Source organism: Thalassophryne amazonica, chromosome 19 (assembly GCF_902500255.1).
Source record: "Thalassophryne amazonica chromosome 19, fThaAma1.1, whole genome shotgun sequence".
NCBI classification, from domain to species: domain Eukaryota; kingdom Metazoa; phylum Chordata; class Actinopteri; order Batrachoidiformes; family Batrachoididae; genus Thalassophryne; species Thalassophryne amazonica.
In genome coordinates, this window is record NC_047121.1 from 8,495,669 (window position 1) to 8,522,767 (window position 27,099).

The window sequence follows — 27,099 nt, forward strand, 5'->3', positions numbered from 1 at the left end:
TATTTTTACGAAGTATTCCATAGATGGCTGTGTTTTTGAAGAGCCGGACAGTATTTAGGGACGGACCAAACAAAGATGGCGTGTGCTCGTCAATGTAGTTAGACGGTGGCCTGTGAAAAGAAAAAATAAACCCAAAAGGAGAGATAAACTCTGCCATGGAAAGTTCGGCAGTTGAGGGTAACGACGCTTCGAAAGACGAACAAGACACAGACGACACTTTTAAGAAACCTGCTGTGTTTTCCGCGCGTGGACCCGTTCAGAAACGAAACGTCACCGCCGCGTTCAAAGAAAAGACAGAAACCGAGAGCGACGGGTGTCCAAATGGAACGAAACTGCCCCAAAAAGAGGAGGCGGAAGAAGAAGAAGGTGATAAAGAGAAGGACGCGGCTGCTGCTAAGTTGAAGTCCGGCGGCAGGACCAGAGTGCTGCCCGCTAAGGGACCGCCGGCCGGGTCTTTCCCCCCTCTGCCGTACACCGAGCCTCCCTGGGGCCGCACGGCTCCGCATGCCCCCTATTCTCTCGAAGTCCTCAAGAACGGCACGATAGTGGACACTGTCCCCTTCAGTCCCAAAAGCTACCTGGTGGTTGGACGCCTTCCCGTGTGTGACGTCACCCTGGACCATCCGTCCGTGTCCAGGTACCACGCGGTCCTACAGTACCGAGGACAGGCCGGACAGGGCGAGGACAGGGGCGTCTACGTCCACGATTTGGGAAGTACGCACGGCACTGTCGTTAATAAGAACAGGATTCCACCAAAGACCTACATCAGACTCCACGTGGGGCATGTCTTAAAGTTCGGAGGGAGTACAAGGCTTTTTATCCTGCAGGTGAGGACCTCTACTTAAAACGCGGTCACCATCACCATGGGTACGTGTGTACTCAGGTCCTTAAATCATTAACTTTTGCAGTCAGTTTTCTTTAGACAAGTGCTCTGTTTGAGAGACGTCAATGTCTGTCAGTCTGTAGAACTTTCATCCTAGCAAGCAGTGTACCACAGGGTACCATTGGGTTCCCTGTTTTTTTATCTTGTTGATCAAGTAACTCTTTGATGTTGTGATGTCTGCAAACACAAAAAGGCTTGACCATACTAAGACACAAGGCTATCGGCGACGTCTCCGGCAAAGAGATGCTGCAGAAGGATATCGACTGCATGTAAAGCTGGTCAGAAAAGTGGCTGCTTAAAGTACACCCAGATAAGTGTGAGGTTATAACTATTCCACTTTGAGGATGAACATAGACTGATCAAACATACACCATGACATTGTCAAATGGTGATCGTATCACGCTGAGTCAGTTGACAACAGAGAAGTAGCCGGAAGTCGGGGTGGATGAGCGTTTAACCTTTGCGGAACATATTAGTATGAATGAACTGAATTATGGGACTTTTCAGGTGGAGCTTCTACTACAGATGACTCTACAAATCTATAAGACCCCATTTTGAATATTCTGTACCAATGTGGAACCCTAGTGAAAAGAAACTAACCACTGAACTGGAAAATGTCCAAAGGTGAGCCACAAAACTGCCAACACTGTAATCTGAGCTCCCCACAATGTTTGAAGAAGCTGGGTCTGACAACCCTCTGATATAAACACCTCGCAGGTGAGATGATTTCACATGCTGTATGCACGATGGCGCTGGAGGTCTGAAAATGCATCTGGATCTTACTATGTAAACCAGAGGGCACCTGATCAAGATGGGGAAGGTTAGATGCTGAACAAGTGTCCACTTGAATAGCGTCACTCGCCATCACTCTGCCTGCACAGGTTGTCAAATCTCCCAGTGTTCCAACATTTGAGAGATGATTATGAGAAAAATGTTGATCTGGGTTCAGTGTACATTTTGATTATGAATCCGGTTTGGATTTTTGGGAAATCAGAGCCAACCTGCTAGTTTGAGATCGGGAAATTTAGTCACAGTAGGACCTTCCAGGAACCACATAAGTAATTAAGTTGGGATGGATACAAGAACATGCCCAAGTCAGTATCTTGGACTTCATTTACATTAATCAACAAATACAAACAGCACAGGAAATCTTTCTAGAACAGGCTGTGCTGAAAAACTGTGATCATCTAAGAGGAAAAAGTTTTCCTCTTAGATGATCCTCACTAGTTCCTTCACAAGTTCTAGAGAGGGAAGCCACCCAGACATCCATGACCACTTGGACGGAGTTAAAGGCCTCTTGCATCTGTGACTGGAGAAATTGTGCATAGTGCAAGTTTTATTGGGAATAACCAGTTCCATAGCCTCATAGTGGAGTGGAAGAGGATTTTGCTAAACACAAGATAAGATTGGTCAGTGCAGTATTTTTGTCAAACCTCTTGAATTGAAGTTGACAGTCTACACTACAAGCACGTCTTAATTATTTCATTTCAGGTCTATTTTGATGGTGCACAGAAGCAAAACTACAAAAATCGCAAGTGTCCAAATACTTATGGACTATACTAGCATATTAGGGTGGGGGGATCAAAACCTCATATTTGTGCTTTAGTGAGTTCACAGTAATAATAATGAAAATTGTGGACATTTTTCTGGCAAAAGAGAGGAACCAAAATTTCAGCTAAGAGTGAAAAGTCTGAAACGGCTGAATTGAACAAATCCTACATGGCATACAAATGAGCAACTTAAATTTAGAAATTTGCCATTTCAGCTTCCCCAGTGTTCTGAAGAACCCTCATAAAATCAAGACATCAACCTCAAACTGCCCATCGTTAGAAAAAATGTTCATCTATTTAGAAACAATGAATTTATATGGATCAAGTCTCCAGACCAGACTGAGTCTTTGTCTTTGCTCTTCTTCCACAGGGTCCAGAGTTTGATGAGGAAGAGGAATCTGAGTTAACCGTGACAGAGCTGAGAGAGCGTGCCCGTAAACAGAAGGCAGAACTGGAGAAGAGGATGATGGGAGAAAATTCTGATGATGAGGAGGAGGGTGAGATGGAAAACGCCGAAGGGAAAAGTGAGGAGAGCCACGGCAAAGCATCAAGCGACGATTCAGGCTGTTCTTGGGGAATGGGTGAGCTGGATCAGTGTGACAGCCGGTTTGATGCCGTTGGCGTACGATGTGCTACATTTTGTCTGTGTTGTCATTCTCTGGGAGCCTCAGTCAAGTTTCTTTTAGAAAGTTTAACATTTTATTCTCTGTCTCCATATATTCACTGTGCAGCTGAGGAGGTGGTTCCAGAGGAAGATGCAAATGAGGAAAACCCTTTTTCAACCGAGTTCATTGAAGACCAGGAAGCCGCCTACTTGAAAGACCCCAAGAAAGCTTTGCAAGGGTTCTATGATAGAGAAGGTAAATTAAACCGTTGTGTTCTATTGAACGCATGTGTGCGCTGTTGAGAGCTTTCTGAGAGGCTGCTGTCCATGGTGCTGATCACACCCTAAACGTATAGCAGAGTAGTGTAGCACGTTCCATTGACTGTAATTTCTGTTCTATATTTAAAACAACAAAATTAATGAAGCTGAAATGTTGCCAACAACACAAGATATGTTTTATATATTGTTATGAAATTCAAAATGTAAATAGACCTTTAAGTGTAGTCTGCAGTCAAAACTTTTAATGATTTTTTTTTAACATGTTAGTGAATAACAGTAAATTTATAAAATTTGAGGCGCCTCCTCCAGGAAAAATTCAGCCTCAAATCAAGCAATGTGCAGTTTTTACATGTTTCCTTGTTATGAATTGTAGAGGTTCCTTTATCACTTTTTCAACAAACATACACAGATTATCTGTTAAAAATGCATAAACAACATTTACTACAACCCCTGGCAAAAATTATGGAATCACCGGCCTCGGAGGATGTTCATTCAGTTGTTTAATTTTGTAGAAAAAAAGCAGATCACAGACATGACACAAAACTAAAGTCATTTCAAATGGCAACTTTCTGGCTTTAAGAAACACTATAAGAAATCAGGAAAAAAAATTGTGGCAGTCAGTAACGGTTCCTTTTTTAGACCAAGCAGAGGGAAAAAAATATGGAATCACTCAATTCTGAGGAAAAAATCATGGAATCATGAAAAACAAAAGAACGCTCCAACACATCACTAGTATTTTGTTGCACCACCTCTGGCTTTTATAACAGCTTGCAGTCTCTGAGGCATGGACTTAATGAGTGACAAACAGTATTCTTCATCAATCTGGCTTTCTCTGATTGCTGTTGCCAGATTAGCTTTGCAGGTTGGAGCCTTGTCATGGACTATTTTCTTCAACTTCCACCAAAGATTTTCAATTGGATTAAGATCCGGACTATTTGCAGGCCATGACATTGACCCTATGTGTCTTTTTGCAAGGAATGTTTTCACAGTTTTTGCTCTATGGCAAGATGCATTATCATCTTGAAAAATGATTTCATCATCCCCAAACATCCTTTCAATTGATGGCATAAGAAAAGTGTCCAAAATATCAACGTAAACTTGTGCATTTATTGATGATGTAATGACAGCCATCTCCCCAGTGCCTTTACCTGACATGCAGCCCCATATCATCAATGACTGTGGAAATTTACATGTTCTCTTCAGGCAGTCATCTTTATAAATCTCATTGGAACGGCACCAAATAAAAGTTCCAGCATCATCACCTTGCCCAATGCAGATTCGAGATTCATCACTGAATATGACTTTCATCCAGTCATCCACAGTCTACGATTGCTTTTCCTTAGCCCATTGCAACCTTGTTTTTTTCTGTTTAGGTGTTAATGATGGCTTTCGTTTAGCTTTTCTGTATGTAAATCCCATTTCCTTTAGGCGGTTTCTTACAGTTCGGTCACAGACGTTGACTCCAGTTTCCTCCCATTCGTTCCTCATTTGTTTTGTTGTGCATTTTCGATTTTTGAGACATATTGCTTTAAGTTTTCTGTCTTGACGCTTTGATGTCTTCCTTGGTCTACCAGTATGTTTGCCTTCAACAACCTTCCCATGTTGTTTGTATTTGGTCCAGAGTTTAGACACAGCTGACTGTGAACAACCAACAACTTTTGCAACATTGCGTGATGATTTACTCTCTTTTAAGAGTTTGATAATCCTCTCCTTTGTTTCAATTGACATCTCTCGTGTTGGAGCCATGATTCATGTCAGTCCACTTGGTGCAACAGCTCTCCAAGGTGTGATCACTCCTTTTTAGATGCAGACTAATGAGCAGATCTGATTTGATGCAGGTGTTAGTTTTGAGGATGAAAATTTACAGGGTGATTCCATAATTTATTCCTCAGAATTGAGTGATTCCATATTTTGCTTGGTCTAAAAAAGTAACCGTTACTGACTGCCACAATTATTTTTCCTGATTTCTTATAGTGTTTCTTAAAGCCAGATAGTTGCCATTTGAAATGACTTTAGTTTTGTGTCATGTCTGTGATCTGCTTTTTTTCTACAAAAGTAAACAACTGAATGAACATCCTCCGAGGCCTGTGATTCCATAATCATTGCCAGGGGTTGTATTCAATCCAGGGTGAAGAAGGAAAAATCGGAAACTGAATCTCAAGAAAAATGCACCATTTCACTTGAATACAATTAATATAGTGTTATAATAATTCAGTTTATTCACACCAAAATGATTTTCTTTAATGTACATCTTCACATGGTGTATTACTGTTTCACGTACAATGTCGGTATCATATAGTAAGAAGCATAATTTAAACAGGAATGTTCAGTTATGTGTCCTTGAAGATGTCCTGCCAGAAAGATTTTCCTTCATGCACATCTTATGTGACAATTTACTGAACTCCACCCAACATTTAGGATGAGTTGTGTTGATTATATTGGACTGACCTGTGGGTGGGCAGGCTGATACCTATGTTCATGAAGACATGCATGACCATGATCTTGGATCAAAGTACAAATTAATAAATTCATTCTTCTGATAATTTATTTGACATTAAAACAAAGACAATGTTGCCTCCATTAAGTAGCACTAAGACCTCCAAAAGGAATGAGTTTGTTCTGTGCAGCTTGGAAAAGTGGACAAAATCGGAAGATTTTATGCTTCCTACATTCTGTCTCAGTTGCATACTGTAGCTACTTTGGAAAACACTTTCTATTTAATGGTTTATAGTTAGGATTTAATTTTTTTCTGAAATTCACTTGAAGTCTATAAATTTGAACAGTACGTCCAGAATTGTGCAACCACTTTGTGTACTTGTGGAAGACTTGCATAGTAGTGGAATTCCTGTGTTGTCCCCATTGTTTGTGTAACAGCTATTTATATGTGATGAGGGAGGGCTGTTGAACAACAGAAAACCTCACCAAAGAACATCCAGAGGAAAGGTGAATTTTACATGACAGCAACTATTCTTGTGAACATGAACTAATTTAAATTTTGGTGCATTGAACCTCTTGATACCATATTGACTACCACATATCCACTCAGGCACTTATTCCTGTGTTGCTATACTACCATCTAGTGGTAGACAGCATAGGTCCTTAAAACCAGTACTGATGGGGGACATAATAACTCCTATGATTCATTTTGTCATGTGCCAAAATGTACAGCAAAATAAATCTGTTCATCTGCGTCCATCTCCATGCATATTTGCGTATTTTCATGCATATTATGCTTCCACATGTGATTGGACAAGTCTGAAGTCTGCCAGCTTTTAATTGGCTAAACACATCTGATTAAGCTGATCACTGCTTTAGATGTAGAACCCCAATTCCAATGAAGTTGGGACGTTGTGTAAAATGTAAATAAAAACAGAATACAATGATTTCCAAATCCTCTTCAACCTGTATTCAATTGAATACACCACAAAGACAAGATATTTAATGTTCAAATTGTTAAACTTTATTGTTTATGTGCAAATATTTGCTCATTTTGAAATGGATGCCTGCAACACGTTTCAAAAAAGCTGGGACAGTGGTATGTTTACCACTGTGTTACATCACCTTTCCTTTTAACAACACTCAATAAGCATTTGGGAACTGAGGACACTAATTGTGAGTGTCATGATTGGGTATAAAAAGAGCATCCCCAAAGATGGGGCGAGGATCACCACTTTGTGAACAACTGCGTAAAAAAAATAGTCTAGCAGAAAAATGTTTTTCAACGTTCATTTGCAAGGCATTTAGGGATTCCATCATCTACAGTCCATAATATAATCAGAAGATTCAGAGAATCTGGAGAACTTTCTACATGTAAGCGGCAAGGCCGAAAACCAACATTGAATACCCCTGACCTTCGATCCCTCAGGCGGCACTGTATTAAAAACCAACATTGTGTAAAGGATCTTACCGCGTGGGCTCAGGAACACTTCAGAAAACCACTGTCAGTTAACACAGTTTGTCACTACATCTACAAGTGCAAGTTAAAACTCTACAATGCAAAGCGAAAGTCATACATCAACAACATCCAGAAACGCCGCTGCCTTCTCTGGGCCTGAGCTCATTTGAAATGGACAGATGCAAAGTGGAAAAGTGTGCTGTGGTGTGATGAGTCCACATTTCAAATTGTTTTTGGAAATCATGGACATTGTGTCCTCTGGACAAAAGTGAAAAAAGACCATCCAGATTGTGACCAGTACAAAGTTGAAAACCCAGCATCTGTGATGGTATGGGGGTGTGTTAGTGCCCATGGCATGGGCAACTTACACATCTGTGATGGCACCATCAATGCTGAAAGGTACATCCAGGTTTTGGAGCAACACATGCTGCCATCCAAGCAACGTCTTTTTCAGGGACGTCCCTGCTTATTTCAGCAAGACAATGCCAAGCCACATTCTGCACGTGTTACAACAGCGTGGCTTCGTAGTAAAAGAGTGCGGGTACTAGACTGGCCTGCCTGCAGTCCAGACCTGTCGCCCATTGATGGCGCATTATGAAGTGCAAAATACGACAACGGAGACCCCGGATTGTTGAACAACTGAAGTCGTACATCAAGCAAGAATGGGAAAGAATTCCACCTACAAAGTTTCAACAATTAGTGTCCTCAGTTCCCAAATGCTTATTGAGTGTTGTTAGAAGGAAAGGTGATGTAACACAGTGGTAAACATACCACTGTCCCAGCTTTTTTGAAACGTGTTGCAGGCATCCATTTCACAATGAGCAAATATTTGCATAAACACAATAAAGTTTATCAGTTTGAACATTAAATATTTTGTCTTTGTGGTGTATTCAATTGAATATAGGTTGAAGAGGATTTGCAAATCATTATATTCTGTTTCATTTTACACAACATCCCAACTACATTGGAATTGGGGTTGTAAATGTAGCCAAATGAACTTGTGATATTTATTTACTTACTAACTTTTATAAAATTCGTACTTGTATACAAAGATGGTGAGCAGATCACAATTTTATGAGTGCAAATTCATCTATTAAAATAAACACAGGGACATGTCAAATATACGGCCTGTATAAATCAGCTTTGGACAACCCTAAACATGTACATGCAGTGAGTGAATAGATGGACAGATGAGTCCAGCCCCTCTTGCTTGTTGACATAACTCAAAAACCATAAATCCTGTCATCTTGTGCATTCCCAGATTAATAGGGAATGTTTTGAGGGCATGCTTATTACAATCATCTTGTGCATTCCCAGATTAATAGGGAATGTTTTGAGGGCATGCTTATTACAATCTGGCACACTTTGATTCATCAGTTCACTCAAAAAAATTATTTTGTTTTGCCTAGGTATTATCTGATAGAAGCAGCATGGCGGCTTAGTGGTTAGCACTGTTGCCTCACAGCTGGAAGGTCGTGGGATTGTTCCCCACTTGGTCCTTTCTGTGTAGAGTTTGCTTGTTCTCCCCATGTTCATGTAGGGTCCCTCCAGGTGCTCCGGCTTCCTCCCACTTCCAAAGACATGCAGGTTAGGTGAATTTGAAACTTTAAATTGACCGTAGGTGAGAGTGTGAACATGTTTGTCGTTCTGTGGCCCTGCGATAGACTGGCAGCATGTCAAGAGTTTACCCCGCCTCTCGCTGGGATAGGCTCCAGCTCCCTTTTTTTGTCCTGCTGTCTTTAAGTGGGGAAAAAAGATTTCTTGGATCTGTCCATTTTAATGGATTTTCTCAAAAAGTTAATAGTTTTCTTTGGTCCACACCCCAACCTTCCACCAAGTTTCAAGACAGTCGGTTTAGTAGTTTTTGTGCAGTCTTGCTAACTAATCAACCACCTGATGAAGAAATGGGCAGGGGTGTAAACATAGCCTCCAAAAAATAAGGCATGTGTAGAGGGCTAATATCTAAGAGCAGGTGTGATTTGGTTTGGTGGTGGAGGTATGCATACTCATCTGACAGTGGTTACTTTCTAAAATTCAAATAACACCGTTGCACCTCTACACTGTCCTGCAGAAAGGACCATGTATGAATGTAGCACTTCGTGTGGTTTTAAAGTTGTATGTTTGTTGTTTTCCAAAGCCTCGATCTGGTCAACAAGTCCACTGCTGCTGGATGTCGGATTAGACTTTGGCATGAAATATGTGGGGGTGATTACCTGTAACGTGACTGTCAGCTGACAGTTTGAACCTTTGAATTACTTTCTTCTTTGGCCTCTTTTTTTTAACCAGGAGAGGAGCTGGAGTTTGAGTACGAAGACAAAAATCATGGGGCGTGGCTCTGCAGAATAAAGTCAGTGAAATGGGAAGAATTGCTGTAAATTGTTGATGAAGCAGTTTTGTCCCTCAGTTAATGTTATCTCTCTCTCTCAGGCTGCCGGTGGATGATGCTATGGGCAGGCAGCTGGTTGCCGAAGTGACGCACACAGGGAAGAAGAAGGAAGCAGCCGTCCACTGTTGCTTAGAGGCTTGTCGAATGCTGGAAGCCAGAGGGCTGCTGCGGCAGGAAGCAGGTAAGAAAGTGTAAAGACTCAAATCTGCAGATTTTTATCATGATAGGTTTTTCCTCCTTTTCATCCCCTTTTCCACCCTCTTTCACTATAATCTTTAGTGTCACGTAAGCGCAAGAAGAAGAACTGGGAGGATGAGGACTACTACGACAGTGACGATGACACCTTTCTGGATCGAACTGGTACTGTGGAGAGGAAGAGGCAAGAACGAATGAAGAAGGCGGGCAAGATCGAGGAGTGTCCAGAGACCTATGAATCTCTGGTAGTAATCCATTTCCCCGTTCATACGACTTGTTCATTTTCTTACATGACTTAAATAACTTCTGAATTGACGTAAGATCAAAGTCATTTAGATGCTCAATAATGCGCATTAATAATATGAGAAAAACAAGTCACAACTGTATGAAGTGCAGTCAGTAATACAAAATCAAAATGTGCAAATACTATAAACCAAAATAAAGCTGCAGTGCTGTATGTATGTTTCAGCATGAAAAGTCTTTGTTCTTTCATCATAACCTGCATGCATGAATAGAAACCAACGGAGAGTGAATCCCACGCCAACAGACACACTGGTTAAAAAAAAAAAAAACCTTCCTGTTGGGTCAGGTTGCGTTGTTTTTGCAAAATAGTTCATGAATATATAATAAACGGCTAGAACCTGACATCTCTGATTTAACACATATCCCATAATTAAACGCTGGTTCACATAAAATGACTGTTGCTGCTGTTGTTTAGTAGCATTTATACATCGCTGTGCAAAAGAGTGCACACAGAAATGATCAGTCGTGTAGTCTGTGCTGTCCTGAGCTGCTCAGCAACAGGATTTAACTTGGCAGTTAACTCTTTCAGAGGTGCGTCAGTTCAGAACATGATATTGGGAGGTGGTGGTCGCGTGGTTAAAGCAGTGGGCTTATGACCACAGGGATCCTCTGTTTGAATTCCCCAACAATCGGAAAATCACTCGGGACCTGTGGGCAAGGTCTGTTATCTTAGAGTTGTTCCTGGTGTGTAGTGAGCACCTTGCATGGCAGCACTTTGACATTGGTGTATGAATGTGAGGCATCGCTGTAAAGCGCTTTGACCACAAAACATGTGATCCATTTACCATTGTACTTTAAATCCAATTCATGAGCATATCTTGTTTGAATCTCAAATACAAAATACAAATACTAAATACATACAGAATCACCACAACCTTTGATTATATTTTCCATTCCATATCCTTTAAGTCAGAGAGCTCTGCGGGTTTCGATGTAGCATTCAGACACCAGACAGCATCTTTATGTGACTATTTCCATGTGTGAGTTTCATTGCTATAGTAACTAATAGATGAAGACTGCAACATGGACACACAGATCAGATCTGGTCACTTGCTATGTACAGTATGAACAGTCAAAAAAGCCTAAGTCTGTGGGGTCTTAAGTGATTTCTTTCTGTGTGTTGTTTTTAATTCCTGTGCATCAAATTTTAAAACACATTGAGGTCCAGAAGTATTTGGACAGGGAGTGTTAAATGTGTTTAATTGTGGTAATGTGTGCATAGCACAATGGACTTGAAATTAAACGATAACGTTGTAATTCAGGGAGTTTAACAAAGTATTACTTTTAAGAAATAACACTGATTTTACAGCCATTTTCAGAGGCCACAATCAGTTGGACAAACTAAATATAGTGATTACAATGAGTAGTCACCATTTTCAAGTCACCATTTTATATCCAGTTTTCTTTCGACAAGTCGGGATGGATATGTGAACATTTCCAACTCACTAAATATATCTTGGATGTCATTTACAGCAATAATAAGAAAACCGTGTGTGGTACTGTGTGTAAGTGTCTGGAGTAGATGAAATAAGTCCCATATAGGCCCACTGGTGCAAATGCTTATTCCTGGATAGTGTGAAGTGGATTTGAGTCTGTGATTCTCCATGGACAGGATGCCAGTCCAGTACAGGTTAGTTCCCAAGCCAAGGGTGATACCTTGGTCGGCTGAGACAAAAAGTAAATCAGGCTTCTCTATATCAAAATTTGTAAAATTATCTTCCTTAAACTCAAACTCAAAGAAAATCTCTGCAATATGATGTAACCGAATTAGAAAACTACAAAACCCAAGATGATGGGTTGTATGAGTAATACTGTATGCACTTTTGGTATAATACCGGTAAATAATCAGTTTTAATGCCAGTTTTCTTCAGACAAGTCAGGGGATGGATACATGAGCATTTTTCAAGTCACTGAATGTGTCTTGGACTTTATTTACAGAAGTTATGAAGAAATACAAACAGTGTGGCACTCTGTGGTAAATCTGCATGGAGTAGACAGTTCTCCAAAACTGAGTGAGCGTGCAAGAAGGAGAAAGAGTGAGGAAAGCCACCAAGACAACCCAGAGGAAGTTATAGGCTTTATGTGGCTGTGATTGGAGATATTGCGCATAGTGCAAGTTTTCTATCCAGTAGAAGTGGTATAGAGGAGGATTTTCTTAAAAAGAAATCCTGAAAGTTCAGCTACAATCTTTGATCCTGATTATTTATGTTCTTTGATGGATGGTTCGTTGTCATTACCATTTGTATGTCTTACTTCGATTCTATAATCAAGACCGAGAGAGTCAGGATCAGGTTTACAAATCAAGTCTGGGAGCAGGCGCTGGTTCTGTGTTACTTCACATCCACAGCACTGTGGAACCACAAAGGGTCCTGGATGGCAAACAACCGGTCCATTCCCACATCTCTGTAGTAACCATCTAGTATGTGTTGTAACCAGGTGAAGGGTGGACGTCCCCTTGGCCTTCTCCAGCCACGGGGGTCCTTAACTGTCACACACTTGTGTGCTGGACCAAGACAGACAGAGAAATGGCAGTGAACACATGACCTCCGTTGTGGAAGTAAATATTGTGGAACGGTTCAGAATATTCTCCTGATAATCTCTAATATTTTGAATTTGTCTCAGGTGGCCAAACTGTCAGAGGTGAAGAAGGAGCTGGAAGAGACTCAGAAAAAGCTCAGTGCTGGAAAGAAAGGTGAGTCCAGCTAACTTCTGATCCAGGATCTCAGACTCTGTCATATCTGTGTAACTTCTGCTGCCTGTCGAATGTCTTTATTGTGTAAATTCTACTCTTTGCTCTCACCTCCCCTCCCGTCAGATTCGTCCAGCTCTTCCACTGAGGACCCACTGGATGCTTTTATGAACGCGGTGCGAAGCGAGGCCACGATGGACACTGTGGAGCGCAGGAAGCTTCATGTGCACTTAGCAGACTTGCGGAAAGATGCTCAGCGCCTCTGTAAGCTTGTTGAGCTTGCCCGACCCGCCCAGATGCCCTCACTGCTGCCGAGGTGAGGTCTTGTTGTATTTTTTGACAAGTCTAAGGGATGTATTTCAGAAAACTGTCCAAAATCCTGGTGTTCGTGGTAAATATTTTGAATGTTTTAGCAGTATGTTTTTGTGGCCTCTGTCTATGATAGCTCAGAGCCACAGAAGAAGACTGTGTTACCGCTGTTTGGAGCCATGAAGGGTGGGAGCAAGTTCAAACTGAAGACGGGTACCATCGGAGTAGGTGTACATTTACTGTACATTTGACGTGACCCCTGCCTATCCTAATCTTTGAGTTTTATAAGCCCATTTCTCTTCCACTGATGTTTCTTTTTATAGAAGTTGCCCCCTAAACGGCCTAACCTGCCCACAGTACTCTTCAACATGAAAGAACTTCCACCTGGAGGAGAAGAGGAGGAGGACGAGGATGAAACTGAGGATCAGCATCATGAAGAGTGTCCAGCTGGTACCGAGTCTAATTTGGACTCCCTGGAGTCCAAAGCACCAGATGATCTGTCAGGTCGTCGAAAACCAGCAACAGGTTGGAAATTTTCAGAGTAGTGTTGTATTCATGGATTTACAAGTTACTTCAGATCCACTGGGTGGCAGTAGATCTGTTTCAAGATGCATTTTATTATACAATACAGAAAAACACTTAAAAAATGCAGAGAATTGTTTCTTCTGTTGGATTGGAATGACTTGATTTTATAAATCCCAGTATTAACTACAGACAAGTTCATACAGTAGAGTTCAGAATAATAGTAGTGCAATGTGATTAAAAAGATTAATCCAGGATTTGAGTATATTTCTTAATTGTTACATGGGAAACAAGGTACCAGTAGATTCAGTAGATTCTCACAAATCCAACAAGACCAAGCATTCATGATATGCACACTCTTAAGGCTATGAAATTGGGCTATTAGTAAAAAAAAGTAGAAAAGGGGGTGTTCACAATAATAGTAGCATCTGCTGTTAATGCTACAAACTCAAAACTGTTATGTTCAGACTGCTTTTTTTTAGCAATCCTGTGAATCACTAAACTAGTATTTAGTTGTATAACCACAGTTTTTCATGATTTCTTCACATCTGCGAGGCATTAATTTTGTTGGTTTGGAATCAAGATTTTGCTGGTTTACTAGTGTGCTTGGGGTCATTGTCTTGTTGAAACACCCATTTCAAGGGCATGTCCTCTTCAGCATAAGGCAACATGACCTCTTCAAGTATTATGACATATCCAAACTGATCCATGATACCTGGTATGTGATATATAGGCCCAACACCATAGTAGGAGAAACATGCCCATATCATGATGCTTGCACCACCATGCTTCACTGTCTTCACTGTGAACTGTGGCTTGAATTCAGAGTTTGGGGGTCGTCTCACAAACTGTCTGCGGCTCTTGGACCCAAAAAGAACCATTTTACTCTCATCAGTCCACAAAATATTCCTCCATTTCTCTTTAGGCCAGTTGATGTGTTCTTTGGCAAATTATAACCTCTTCTGCACATGTCTTTTATTTAACAGAGGGACTTTGCGGGGGATTCTTGCAAATAAATTAGCTTCACACAGGCGTCTTCTAACTGTCACAGCATTTACAGGTAACTCCAGACTGTCTTTGATCATCCTGGATGGTGAGCCTTTGCCATTCCGGTTATTCTTCTATCCATTTTGATGGTTGTTTTCCATTTTCTTCCACGCGTCTCTGTTTTTTTTTTTGTCCATTTTAAAGCATTTGAGATCATTGTAGATGAACAGCCTATAATTTTTTGCACCTGCATATAAGTGTTTCCCCTCTCCAATCAACTTTTTAATCAAACTACGCTGTTCTTCTGAACGTCTTGAACGTCCCATTTTCCTCAGGCTTTCAAAGAGAAAAGCATGTTCAACAGGTGCTGGCTTCATCCTTAAATAGGGGACACCTGATTCACACCTGTTTGTTCCACAAAATTGACGAACTCGCTGACTGAATGCCACACTACTATTACTGTGAACACCCCCTTTTCTACTTTTTTTACTAATAGCCCAATTTCATAGCCTTAAGAGTGTGCATATCATGAATACTTGGTCTTGTTGGATTTGTGAGAATCTACTGAATCTACAGGTACCTTGTTTCCCATGTAACAGAAATATACTCAAAACCTGGATTAATCTTTTTAGTCACATAGCACTAGTATTATTCTGAACACTACTGTAAGTATTTGGAGAGTGATACTTTTTTGTGGTTTTGTCTCTGTATGCCATCATAATGGGTTTGAAATGAAACAGTCAAGATGTGTTTGTAATGTTAACTTTCAGGTTTAATTCAAGGGGTCTAAGAAAACTGTTACATTAACCACACAGACATTTATGCACAGTTACAGATAGTAAATAAATAATAATTCATTATGTAAGTTATTTGTCAGCATTCCAAAGAGCGTAAAATAAAGTATATAGAAACGATAACCCCACTCCCCCTAGTTCATTGTGATGGTTGACTGCAGATATCGTGATTTTTTTTTTTTTTTTCCCCCCTCTGTAATTTCACATCAGAACAAAGCCACAAACAGAGGAGAGCTGATGAGAACGTGGACGCAGTGAAGCAGGTCTCCCAGCACAACACCGGCACGGCCCCGGCTCCATCGAGTTCAGGTGGGTGTTGATTATTTCTTTCAGTGCTTCCAGGAGGATTTCGTTCTTGGCCTGATAATCAGGTAACAAGTTGCACAAACTTGGTTTGAATAATGAGAGGATTTGCCTTATAAAATGTACAACAAAATAAAATATAAAGGATTCATAGTATATATTTTATTTGAAGAGGCTCAGCCATAATTACAGATAAACGTTGGGAATATTAAAGTCGTATTCAGTCGTCCAATAACACTTTATCTGTGTGAGAACCCAGTGCCCCCCCTTCTCCCACGAGTTATGTCCTTGCATAATCATCACATGCAGTTCTGAAGCAGTTGAGCATTTTTGCACACAGAGGGCAGGATAAGATGTTACTGCTTACTGAAACATTGTCCAGAATGTGGAACAATGTCTGCGTTCACCTCAGAGCGTCACTGACGCGTGTTTTTAATTTTCTGATTGCATCTGCTCCAGGTTTTAATGATGTTATCATAACCCTAACCTTTTGTTGTAAGAGAATCTGTTTTGGACACACAAGTTCCTAAACAGCTTTCAAACAAAATACTTTGATTGATTCTTAAGTCTGTTGTCAGCAAAGTGCTGTTAACTTCCAAACATTTACATGCAACAATGATGACATGACTTTCAGAGTAAAAGTCTTTGCCATGAGTCTGTCTCAGCTTCTGTGTAAAAATGCTTTTATTGTGAAGCAGACTCAGGAAAATGTCATCTGCAGTAGCTTTACAAATTTGACTTTACTGCGTGATGTGTCAAAACTGGAGGAACTTTTTACAGTAACTCTCATTATTTGAAATACTTTGGTTCCAGACCAGCGACCCGCTGGGCCTGTGTAGTGGAAGGGAAATACTGGCTATGTCGTAGGGCTATTCCACAGAGCGCCGTTCATTCCCATTTAATCAGAAATTGCAAATCGGGGCATGTTTTGAAGCATTATAGTAACTTCTTGATCCATTTTACCCAAACTTGGTACACGTAGTAGTCACGAGTCCATCATCGGCACCAGATTTGAAATCGGGGTCAAATTTTCAAAATGCTCAAAAATTTCATCTCGATTTGCATAATTGCTGCTAGTGTGTGGTAACCTTGGGGATTTCGTAGTCTTAAAAGCTTCAATAATGTTTGAATGTCTTTAAACAGGGTATTCCTAGTGAGTACAGCTTGAAACCTGTTTGATTGTGTTCCATTGGGTTAAACAATTTGAAGCCGAAGCAGCGTTTGTTGCGGTTCTGGCCAAGGATGCAGCGCCTTTCTTTTGTTTTCGGGAAGGTTGCCAGGTCTGTATTTTATAAGACAGCCTGTTTGGAGGCAAGCCAGATTAAGCTGTTTGATCCCATTTTTCACCGTTTTGGATCGTGGGCGATTGTAGTAGACCGGCGTCCTGTGGAATACAGGTGTTAAGCATGCAGTGGTGATTTTGTATTAACCTCCTACATCACCATAGGCTCTAAAACTGAAGGGGTGGAAGAGCCACATGCTGAGCCCAGCCCACAGAGGACCAGGAAGAAAGTCATTGGGCCCAGCAGGGTAGGTCCTCCCACACCACAATATACATATTGTCATATTAAACAATTGGATGTGGTTTGAATAGTCATTTCATGTTCTGTCTCCATACACAGTCTCCAGCGCAGCTCTCGGCACAGTATCCTGAGGATGACCCTGATTACTGTGTCTGGGTGCCTCCTGCAGGTAAAGAAACTTACTGATTGGTTTGTACTAGACACAGTTTTGACTGACTGTTGGAAAATGTATTTCTTTTGATAAGCAGATTAAATGTAGCATTAATGGAGTAAGCAGGTAGGTCTGCAAGATTTCTGTAATCAAGTCAGTAAAACTGTGTTTCCCGTGCAGAGGCTGTACTTGGGCGGACCGCCCAATAACATAAAATCTGAATCGCACACCAAGTAGCCACCCACCAGTCCTGTACACCTTGTGATTCATGCAGCATGCATCAGCTCTGGGGGATTTTGTTGTTGTTGTTGTTGTTGTTGTCGTCTTCACCCTCCAAAGGATTCATTCTATATACGTTTGTTTTAAGAAAGATAAGTGTTTTGAGTCCAGAGTTTAATGGCTTGAAAAAGTGATTTAACCTTGTGGAGTCGTTTGACGCAGGGACGCGTCAAAGTCATATGACCGAATTAAGCGGTCCTCCCATCAAATCCACCATACTGAGTTTCCGTTTGAATGTGTTAATTAAAGGGCAGACTTCAACCAATATACCAGTTTTATAATGTTGTTGATAGACCAACTAAAACTTGATTAACAATCATTTTTGACAGGCTTTTTACTGATTATTATGCTAATGTGTGGAGCGGCGCTTCCTGCAATTGTTTTGTCCAGCACGTGTGCAAATGGGGCTTCTCTCCTCTCTGCCCTGAGCAATTACAAGGGGGGGAAAACATGGCTGTCCCTTTATAATTTGGTGGAAAATGCATGACCTAAGCAAAATAAAAATGATCACAAACCCACGTATTTGGTTGTGAAGTCGTTGCCTTCGATGCGCATGTGAACAGCTTTCTCCTTTCTCACCTTTGCTGGGGGGCATCTTCCCCTTTATCACTGGTGGAAAACGCATGACATAAACCAATGAAAACCAGCGACCCCACGTGGTTGAGCAACATCCCCAGGTAGGGCTATCCAATGATGAAACTGCAGTGCTAATGCTGCCTCCAGGTGAACAACAGGAGGAGTAACACTCCTGTGGGTGAGGCCTGAGTCCACTGTCTTGTTTTGGACAAGAATTGCTTTTTTTTTGTTTTTGTTTTTTTGGAGTGGTACAAGTAATTTGTGTGCATCTTATTCTTTTGTAAACAGTTGTACAAAAAAATCGCCTGAAGTGTTTCCTGCATTTAAATGTAAATAGTTGTGTATAACTGTTGTTTGCTATATTTTAAACATTTGTTTCTGAAATTTACAATTTATATTCCAAGTTATAAAAATGGTTTGGTAAACATGTTTGTGGTTTTCACAGTAAGAAAAACTTTTTTTTCCATTTGGATTTTATGTTTTTGTGTGAATTTAGGTTCATTGTGTTAATAAATGTCAGATTGAAAGAAAAACTGAAAAGTTACACAGGCGAGGTTGTGCTGAAAAACATGACGCCAAACAAGGCCAATTTTTTAAGGCAAATTATGAAGGTAAAACCAAAAGCAGTACAAATGGCCAGTTATACCCTGGACTCCAGAGGGATGATAGCGGTGTTAATCTTTCACTATCTCACACTTTGATTTGAAATCGATTCAGTACATAGAGCTGCTCAGACAGGTAGTGTGGCAAATGATCCCATGAAAGCAAAGTGTGTCCAAGATTGTGTAGTTTTATACTTGAAAAATGCAACGTAAACAAAAGTGAATCTATGAATAAATGTGTTCACTTTCCACGATGCTGTAGGGGTGCAGGTCTTTTGAAATTAAACAGGTCGAGTTATTCTTTTTGCATATTCAGAATTGACTGGAAGTGTGTTGAAGAGGTGCAGTGTGTGCTGGTCACCTCCCGGTGTTGCCAGATAACGGGTCTGATTAGAAAAAGCTTTTATCACTGGTGTAGTAGTTCCCAACCATGAACTGCAGGGACCCACTAACCTGCACATTTTTTCATCTCTCTCTGGACTAACAAAAGCTGAGAGAGATGTAAAAATGTACGGGTTAGTGGGGACCAGGTTTGGGAACCATTGACAGGCCTGGTATTTTTCTGGCCTGAGCCGGATTTTCGGCTTTTGGATCCGGATATAATGCAGCGGAGGCGACAGGTTGCCATGTAATCCCTATGGAAGGACGTGTTGTGGATATGTAGTGACGTGGAGATGTCTGTCTGGAGTTTATACTTGACGTGGACATGTCCTGTCTCTGGCAATCAGCCTGTGAGCAGGACTTATGTCCCTTTTGTCTTTTATTTAATACAATTATGACAGAGTTTGAGGGAAGAAAGCGAAGAAGTGCAGCAGCAGCCAGTGTACAGTAGTGTTCAGAATAATAGTAGTGCTATGTGACTAAAAAGATTAATCCAGGTTTTGAGTATATTTCTTATTGTTACATGGGAAACAAGGTACCAGTAGATTCAGTAGATTCTCACAAATCCAACAAGACCAAGCATTCATGATTTGCACACTCTTAAGGCTATGAAATTGGGCTATTAGTAAAAAAAAAAAGTAGAAAAGGGGGTGTTCACAATAATAGTAGTGTGGCATTCAGTCAGTGAGTTCGTCAATTTTGTGGAACAAACAGGTGTGAATCAGGTGTCCCCTATTTAAGGATGAAGCCAGCACCTGTTGAACATGCTTTTCTCTTTGAAAGCCTGAGGAAAATGGGACGATCAAGACATTGTTCAGAAGAACAGCATAGTTTGATTAAAAAGTTGATTGGAGAGGGGAAAACGTATACACAGGTGCAAAAAATTATAGGCTGTTCATCTACAATGATCTCCAGTGCTTTAAAATGGACAAAAAAAATCAGACGCGTGGAAGAAAACAACCATCAAAATGGATAGAAGAATAACCAGAATGGCAAAGCATCACCCATTGATCAGCTCCAGGATGATCAAAGACAGTCTGGAGTTACCTGTAAGTGCTGTGACAGTTAGAAGACGCCTGTGTGAAGCTAATTTATTTGCAAGAATCCCCTGCAAAGTCCCTCTGTTAAATAAAAGACGTGCAGAAGAGGTTACAATTTGCCAAAGAACACATCAACTGGCCTAAAGAGAAATGGAGGAATATTTTGTGGACTGATGAGAGTAAAATTGTTCTTTTTGGGTCCAAGGGCCGCAGACAGTTTGTGAGACGACCCCCAAACTCTGAATTCAAGCCACAGTTCACAGTGAAGACAGTGAAGCATGGTGGTGCAAGCATCATGATATGGGCATGTTTCTCCTACTATGGTTTTGGGCCTATATATCGCATCCCATGTATCATGGATCAGTTTGGATATGTCAAAATACTTGAAGAGGTCATGCTGCCTTATGCTGAAGAGGACATGCCCTTGAAATGGGTGTTTCAACAAGACAATGACCCCAAGCACACTAGTAAACCAGCAAAATCTTGATTCCAAACCAACAAAAGTAATGCCTTGAAGATGTGAAGAAATCATGAAAAACTGTGGTTATACAACTTAATACTAGTTTAGTGATTCACAGGATTGCTAAAAAAGCAGTTTGAACATAATACTTTTGAGTTTGTAGCATCAACAGCAGATTCTACTATTATTGTGAACACCCCCTTTTCTACTTTTTTTTACTAATAGCCCAATTTCATAGCCTTAAGAGTGTGCATATCATGAATGCTTGGTCTTGTTGGATTTGTGAGAATCTACTGGTACCTTGTTTCCCATGTAACAATAAGAAATATACTCAAAATCTGGATCAATCTTTTTAGTCACATAGCACTACTATTATTCTGAACACTACTGTATCTGACAAAAACAGAGCAAACCAGAGGCCACAGGTGGAAGATGGGCAAGTCCAGGTGCTGCATCAGTCTCAGACAGAAGAGCGTCAGAAAAAGTGAAAAATGTACAGACAAACCTGTGGGGCAAAGTCACTGAAGCCCCGAGTGTGCCAGCATTTAAAAGCGGATTAGACGAACACTAGTCAGGGTCTCAGGGTTGTCTTTGACCCTGAAGTCCCTCGTTGAGAGGTCACAGCTCTAGAAGCACAGGACCGATAGGGCCTTCGATGCAGAAAGTAAGTGACCCTACCTTACTAAGTAAATACACCCAGCGTTCAGTAAAACACTGTGTGCAAATATAATCCTGAAGATCTGAGTTCTTTCGCTGTCTGTGTGACTCACAGAACGACTGAGAGTCACAGACTCAGGGCCAGAAACAGCAGCTCTGTACTCTGTCGTCAGTTAAAAGAACGACAAACACAACTTCACTGTTATATTTGAACTCTATACACACACACACACACACACACACACACAGTGAGAGGATATAAACAGGCTTTAATGGGCCATTAGTGAAGATAAAATTGCAGCGACATTTCTATCATTCGGAAGAACACCAATCAAAGTCAGTTTACGCGATAAAACGACTGGATGATATAATCTCTGGAATAAGTGCTGGAGCGTTCTTGGATGTGGGTGTTGTGGGACTCTTAACTGGATTGCTGATGTGTGTTCATGTGTTCGTGTCCCTCTGGGTGTCCTTACACCAACACATCTTATTCTGTCTTCTGAGTGTTTGATGAAACGTCACAGTATTTCTTGGTGGTAACAGCTGCTGTTTCCATGCTCAGGTCAGACCGGAGATGGTCGCACACACCTAAACGACAAGTACGGATACTGAAGGAGGATGTCAGATTTCCAGCTCCATGTAACACACGGCACCTCCGACTGTTCCCTGTTCCTCTGCTGTTCTCTGAGGGGAACAACTCAGACCAGCCTGAAGGAAAAACATGATAATCCGGCACCTGGAACAGACACAAGACACGCCAGCAAAACATGGACGTGTTTGGAAACAGACAAGCTGGCATTTGGGTTTTTTGCTTTCTTTTCCTTCCCGTTTTTTAAAAGCGGCGCACAGCGGATCCTACAGCCTCCGGCGCTTTTCACGCAGAGATACTGTAAACAGAGACGCGGGACAGAGGACGTGTCAGCTGATCTGAGTTCAGTTTTCTGCTCCTGGCTGCAGTAAGATCCACCTGACATTCTATCTGTACACATCCTCCGTGGATTCAGCCGGTTGCTGTCGTGACCGTTTTTGGTTTTTTTTTCACCCTCCTTCTTTCCAAAGAGAGAGAGCGAGCGAGCATTGAAGCAGCTTTTCTGACCATCTGGATGGTTGGATGGCTTACTGCATGAAAGACGAGCTGATAATGACTTGCGCTCCATGTGCACACCACCATGTATTGCTGAATTTTTTCCGCTTTCTCTTTTTAAGCAGTTTGTCTTTAAGCGCAGGCCGGTTATTGGTGTGTTTGGTGAAGCAGGATTCCTCACTTGGTCGACTTTTGTAGTATTTCTCTGAACAGTCACGTGAGCTTTTCAAATGCCTTTTGATTGTGTGTAAATGTAAAATAAAAACACTCCGTTCACAACTGCGAGCTTCACTTTGAGCCCCGTTCGCCCCCGTGTCGCCCCTCAGACATGATGTTGGCGTCTGCTTCCTTCAGTCTCTCACGGAGTCTGTCAGCCTGCGATCTGGTGCGAACAGCCCGGTCATCTCGGCTGCACCTCGTAAACCACTTAAACACGTTAGACTTTGACTCTGTCGTTGCACCTGGCAAGTTTCTGTCACGTGATGATGTTCCACAACAATCAGGCTTGTATGCGGCGAACATTAAGTCAGGATTTTCTTTGCCCTCATGGACCGTATTGGAAGCGACTGATCTGAGAACAGCATAAAGTTTCCATTGTGTGTGTTTGTGGCAGTGTGTTTGTGGCTGTCACCACAATTCGTTTTTGGGTGTTCTCAAGGGGATCAAGACTCTGGTGCCCTAGATTAGGGTATGGATGCTCACGAATTAGACAACAGACTGTTCATGTGTGGTTGTTTGTCCTGGTATGTTGTATGGTTGGTGCCCCGTCTTCTCTGTGTATCACGAGAAAAAAAAAAAGTATAATGTTTCCACATTAAAATGCAAAACCAAGTAAGAAGACCAGATGTGTTTTTCAGCTTTCTTATTTAAATGTTTTAGTCAGTTTGGTAGTTTTAGTTTTTTTTTTTTTTTTTTATGTGACACCTGTACGTATCACTGCATGTGAGGGTATTTTCAGACTTTACATCCACGTGTGAACAAAATAACTCAGTTTTGATAATTGGACCAAACGTAGAAGAACATTTGAGTGGATTGATTTGTATAAAAACTGGTTAAAAGTCAAGGACAAAGGTCAAACATTTTCTCAATGGTTTTCCATAGAGACTATGTAGAACGGCTAATTTTAGGACCTGGTTAAAGATACATTTATGATTCCTGTTAAACACCAATATGATGTCATATGACTTTTGTGCTTGGGTGACCTTAGTGGTCAAACTCAGTGTCATAACTTTTTTTTTAACAGTTTGGAGCCCTCGTGGATGAAACGCGGTGGAAGGGTTGTGTGTTAGTCAAGAATCAAGTGGTTCGGGTTTGGACCCAATTCATCAAATGTCAAGGCCACAGAAGCAGAAATTATCGAATCACAAAGAAATCGTTAATTAATTCATGTCGAATGCGGGTTGCAAGAAAAAGCAAGTTTAGTCTGTCGCATCAATCGTTGCTTTTTATGTGCAAACATCAAATTGTTTCACCATCACTAATGAACATCACCTGAGATTTTTTTCTTCCCTTTGGAAAAACTCCATATGTTTGGTTTTAATGTGGATGGACAGTTTTACAAACTGATGCAGTCTGTTAGCCACATGATTATGACAAAAAGGTTGCATCAGTTTGGCTCTGTTTCCACATCGATCAAATATTTCCGTTTGTTTTGTAGTTTACAAATTATTAACCCAGTAATTAGTAACTAACCCTCCGTTTGAGATCCACTGCACTAATGTTTGTCAGATTATATTGAAATAAAATTCTTTACAGAGTATAAATTACATGGCCATTTTTGTCATTAACCAAATTCCATTACAAAAAACTGAAGTAATTTCAATTCATTTGCATTACTTCAAAATCAATTACTGAAAGTTTTGCACATTATACTAAAAAAACAGATACAACTCCAAATTATAAATTCAACTGCAAATTGAAACAGTAGTTTTTGTAGTTCAATTGGTTTAGTCAGTTTAGTTAGGGGTCATGTTGCTTTTACCATGAGTGAAAAGTATATTGCTTTTGACAGCTTCAGCCACATCTCTGTTTGTGCATAAAAACAGAAGCACCTGCTTGCGTGAAAATGGAACGTTGATAGGGCTAACATTTTTGGAGAAACTACAGATATCTAACATTGCTAATTACATTCTGGACTAACATGCCATTCCAGCAGGGGGCGCTAAATCATCTTTATATTAAACAAGAAAAGGTTTTTTTTTTTTTTTTTTTTTTTTTTTGAATCTCTGTAAAATAATCATTGTGCTGTTCATACAGGATTTCAAAGAGCACTGGGTGACCTTTTTAATTAATCTAGACTTTCTTTCATTGGGGGGAAAAAAGATGTGGCTTTGAATGGATTTACAGGACTTTACACAACAATGTGTTACTATAAGGTATGTTAATGACATTTTAAATGATTTTTAAAAGCTTTAGCTGTGGTTTTTGAAATGTTTTAACAGTCTTTTTAGTCTTCATGAACTTCATGTAGTTTAATTGTTTTGAGTTAATGCATAATTTGTTTTACAGTTAGGAAAATCATCCCAGGTCCTACTTCCATGTCATATTCTTTTATTTCAACATTATCATTGACAGTTCAAATGAAAAGTTGAATCAAGGATCATTTAAATATGCACTACTTTTGAGGTTTTTTCTTCCAGGAGATGCTGAAAATGTATCATTAGATATAAAATTTAGTTTCTGGGGCCCTGTGGGCCCTAGACCCCGGCTCCTGGCAGGCTGCACCCCCCAGACCCCCTGCAAATTTTCCTTGGATTTCGTAATTTTCATTTCACAGCCCTGTGTAATTGTAAATATGTTAAAAATACATGGATGACACAAGAAAGTAAAAACACTTATTTCCATTGTGGTCTCATCAAATGACAAACTAGAGGTAGTAATAAAATAATAATTATAGTGTGTATATGATAACAAGAATTTAAACAATTTATAAATACATTAAGACAGCAAATTAACATTAAAAATTAATACATAATTAACAGGAAATAAAAGGGTTCAGTTCTTCTTAAAACTGTTGAGGTCTAAGATTCTACAAACATTCTGGACTCACACGCCATTCTTTGCACAATTTATTACCACCTTTGAAAAATGTCAGCTACCTATTTTATAAACACGACCCAATATAGAGCCCGTGAATCCCCACAGGCAACATGCTAGTAATTATTTTTACTTTCATCTGTTACACATCCAAATAAACCCAGCTAAATACTTGATGTCTATTTTATGGTAAACTACCGCCAAGATGTAGTGATTCATAATGTGTCATAGCGTGAAGTACACTGCTTATTATTATATACGAGGTCTGTGAGAAAAGTAACAGACCTTATTATTTTTTTTCAAAAACTATACGGATTTGAATGACGTGTGATTACATCAGACATGCTTGAACCCTCGTGGGCAAGCAAGAGTTTTTTCACGCCTGTTGGTTACGTCATTGGCCTGTGGGCAGTCTTTGAGTGAGGAGTGGCCCAACCTCTCGGGATCAGGAGTTTATCCAGACATTCCACTGTTAAAGGAGATTTTGTAATGAAAGAACGTGCGGGCAGATTCGCATGTCGGGCTGGACCCAACTGCGGGGGGTCGCCACAGGAAAAACACCTCTGTTGGAAACCTTAACGGACAAGTTGGATTATGCCCAGCTGTTAAACAATTTCTCAGATACTCACTTGTTGAAAGCCATCAAAAGCCGCCTGAATTTTACAAGTGGCTTTCAACACGGAGGTGTTTTTCCTGTGGCGGCGCGAACGGATTTGGGGCGTCGTCACAGACCCGACTCGGCAAATTCGTCCGCACGTTCTTTTATTACAAAATCTCCTTTAACAGTGGAATGTCCGCATAAACTCCTCATGCCGGCCTCTTCTGAAACTTCTCTGTTCTCTGACGACATCCTGGGTGAACAGAGCTTTAAATTAGGATGTTTTCAGCTCGAAACAGCCAGACGGACGCCACCTCCGACCGCGCCGCGCCGATCCGCTTTATGGGCTGTGTTTAAAGCGAAAGAAACTCCACAATCTCTCATCAGCCATTAAACTTTACACCGAAAACCATCTGAATTTCTCAAATAGTGTCCACACGGATATCCCTCACCAGTCCTGAAAAAATTTGATAAAGCAACGCGCGCCGTCTCCCTGCAGCGTCTCAGACAAAGAGATTCCGACGGGAGGGGGAGTCCACACCTCACTCAAAGCCTGCCCACAGGCGAATGAAGTCACCGACAGGCATGACAAAACTCACGCATGCGCACGAGGGTTCAAGCTTGTCTGACGTAAAAACATATGAATCAAATCCATTTTTTTTGAAAAAAATAAAAAGGACCGCTTTTTTAAATCACAGACCTCGTATTTATACATGGCATATAATGGCACAGGATATAAAATATAAAAACCTAGAAATGGACAGGTCTCAAGTCTGTCTGTTTCAAGCTTTACTCGTCTTTCCATATGAGATGCTTGTTCATATCTACATACATGCAGTGGGAATATTTGCTTGCTGCCAATGCCTCGTTTTCCCAACCGTCTGACAGTTGTAACAGATTGGGAATTGTCAACATCAGATATCAGTAAAGACCTACAGTTGCATTCAGATTGACAGCAAATGTTTAAAAAAAGTGAGTACAGCTCAGAATCCTTATATTAGCTTTTATTTCCA

The 27,099-nt window shown here is 40.7% G+C and overlaps 1 protein-coding gene across 1 annotated transcript; it reads left to right on the top strand.

The window, feature by feature from the left end:
- Positions 1-36: 36 nt before the first annotated feature.
- Positions 37-23,162, top strand: slc4a1ap (solute carrier family 4 member 1 adaptor protein). The gene is made up of 14 exons (XM_034195347.1): positions 37-827; positions 2,804-3,014; positions 3,165-3,293; positions 9,498-9,558; positions 9,639-9,778; positions 9,877-10,037; positions 12,718-12,787; positions 12,911-13,100; positions 13,230-13,317; positions 13,417-13,618; positions 15,607-15,705; positions 17,147-17,229; positions 17,322-17,391; positions 21,931-23,162. Exons 1-14 carry the CDS (start codon positions 156-158, stop codon positions 21,978-21,980), a joined length of 2,226 nt encoding a protein of 741 aa, XP_034051238.1. The 5' UTR covers positions 37-155; the 3' UTR covers positions 21,981-23,162.
- Positions 23,163-27,099: the final 3,937 nt, after the last annotated feature.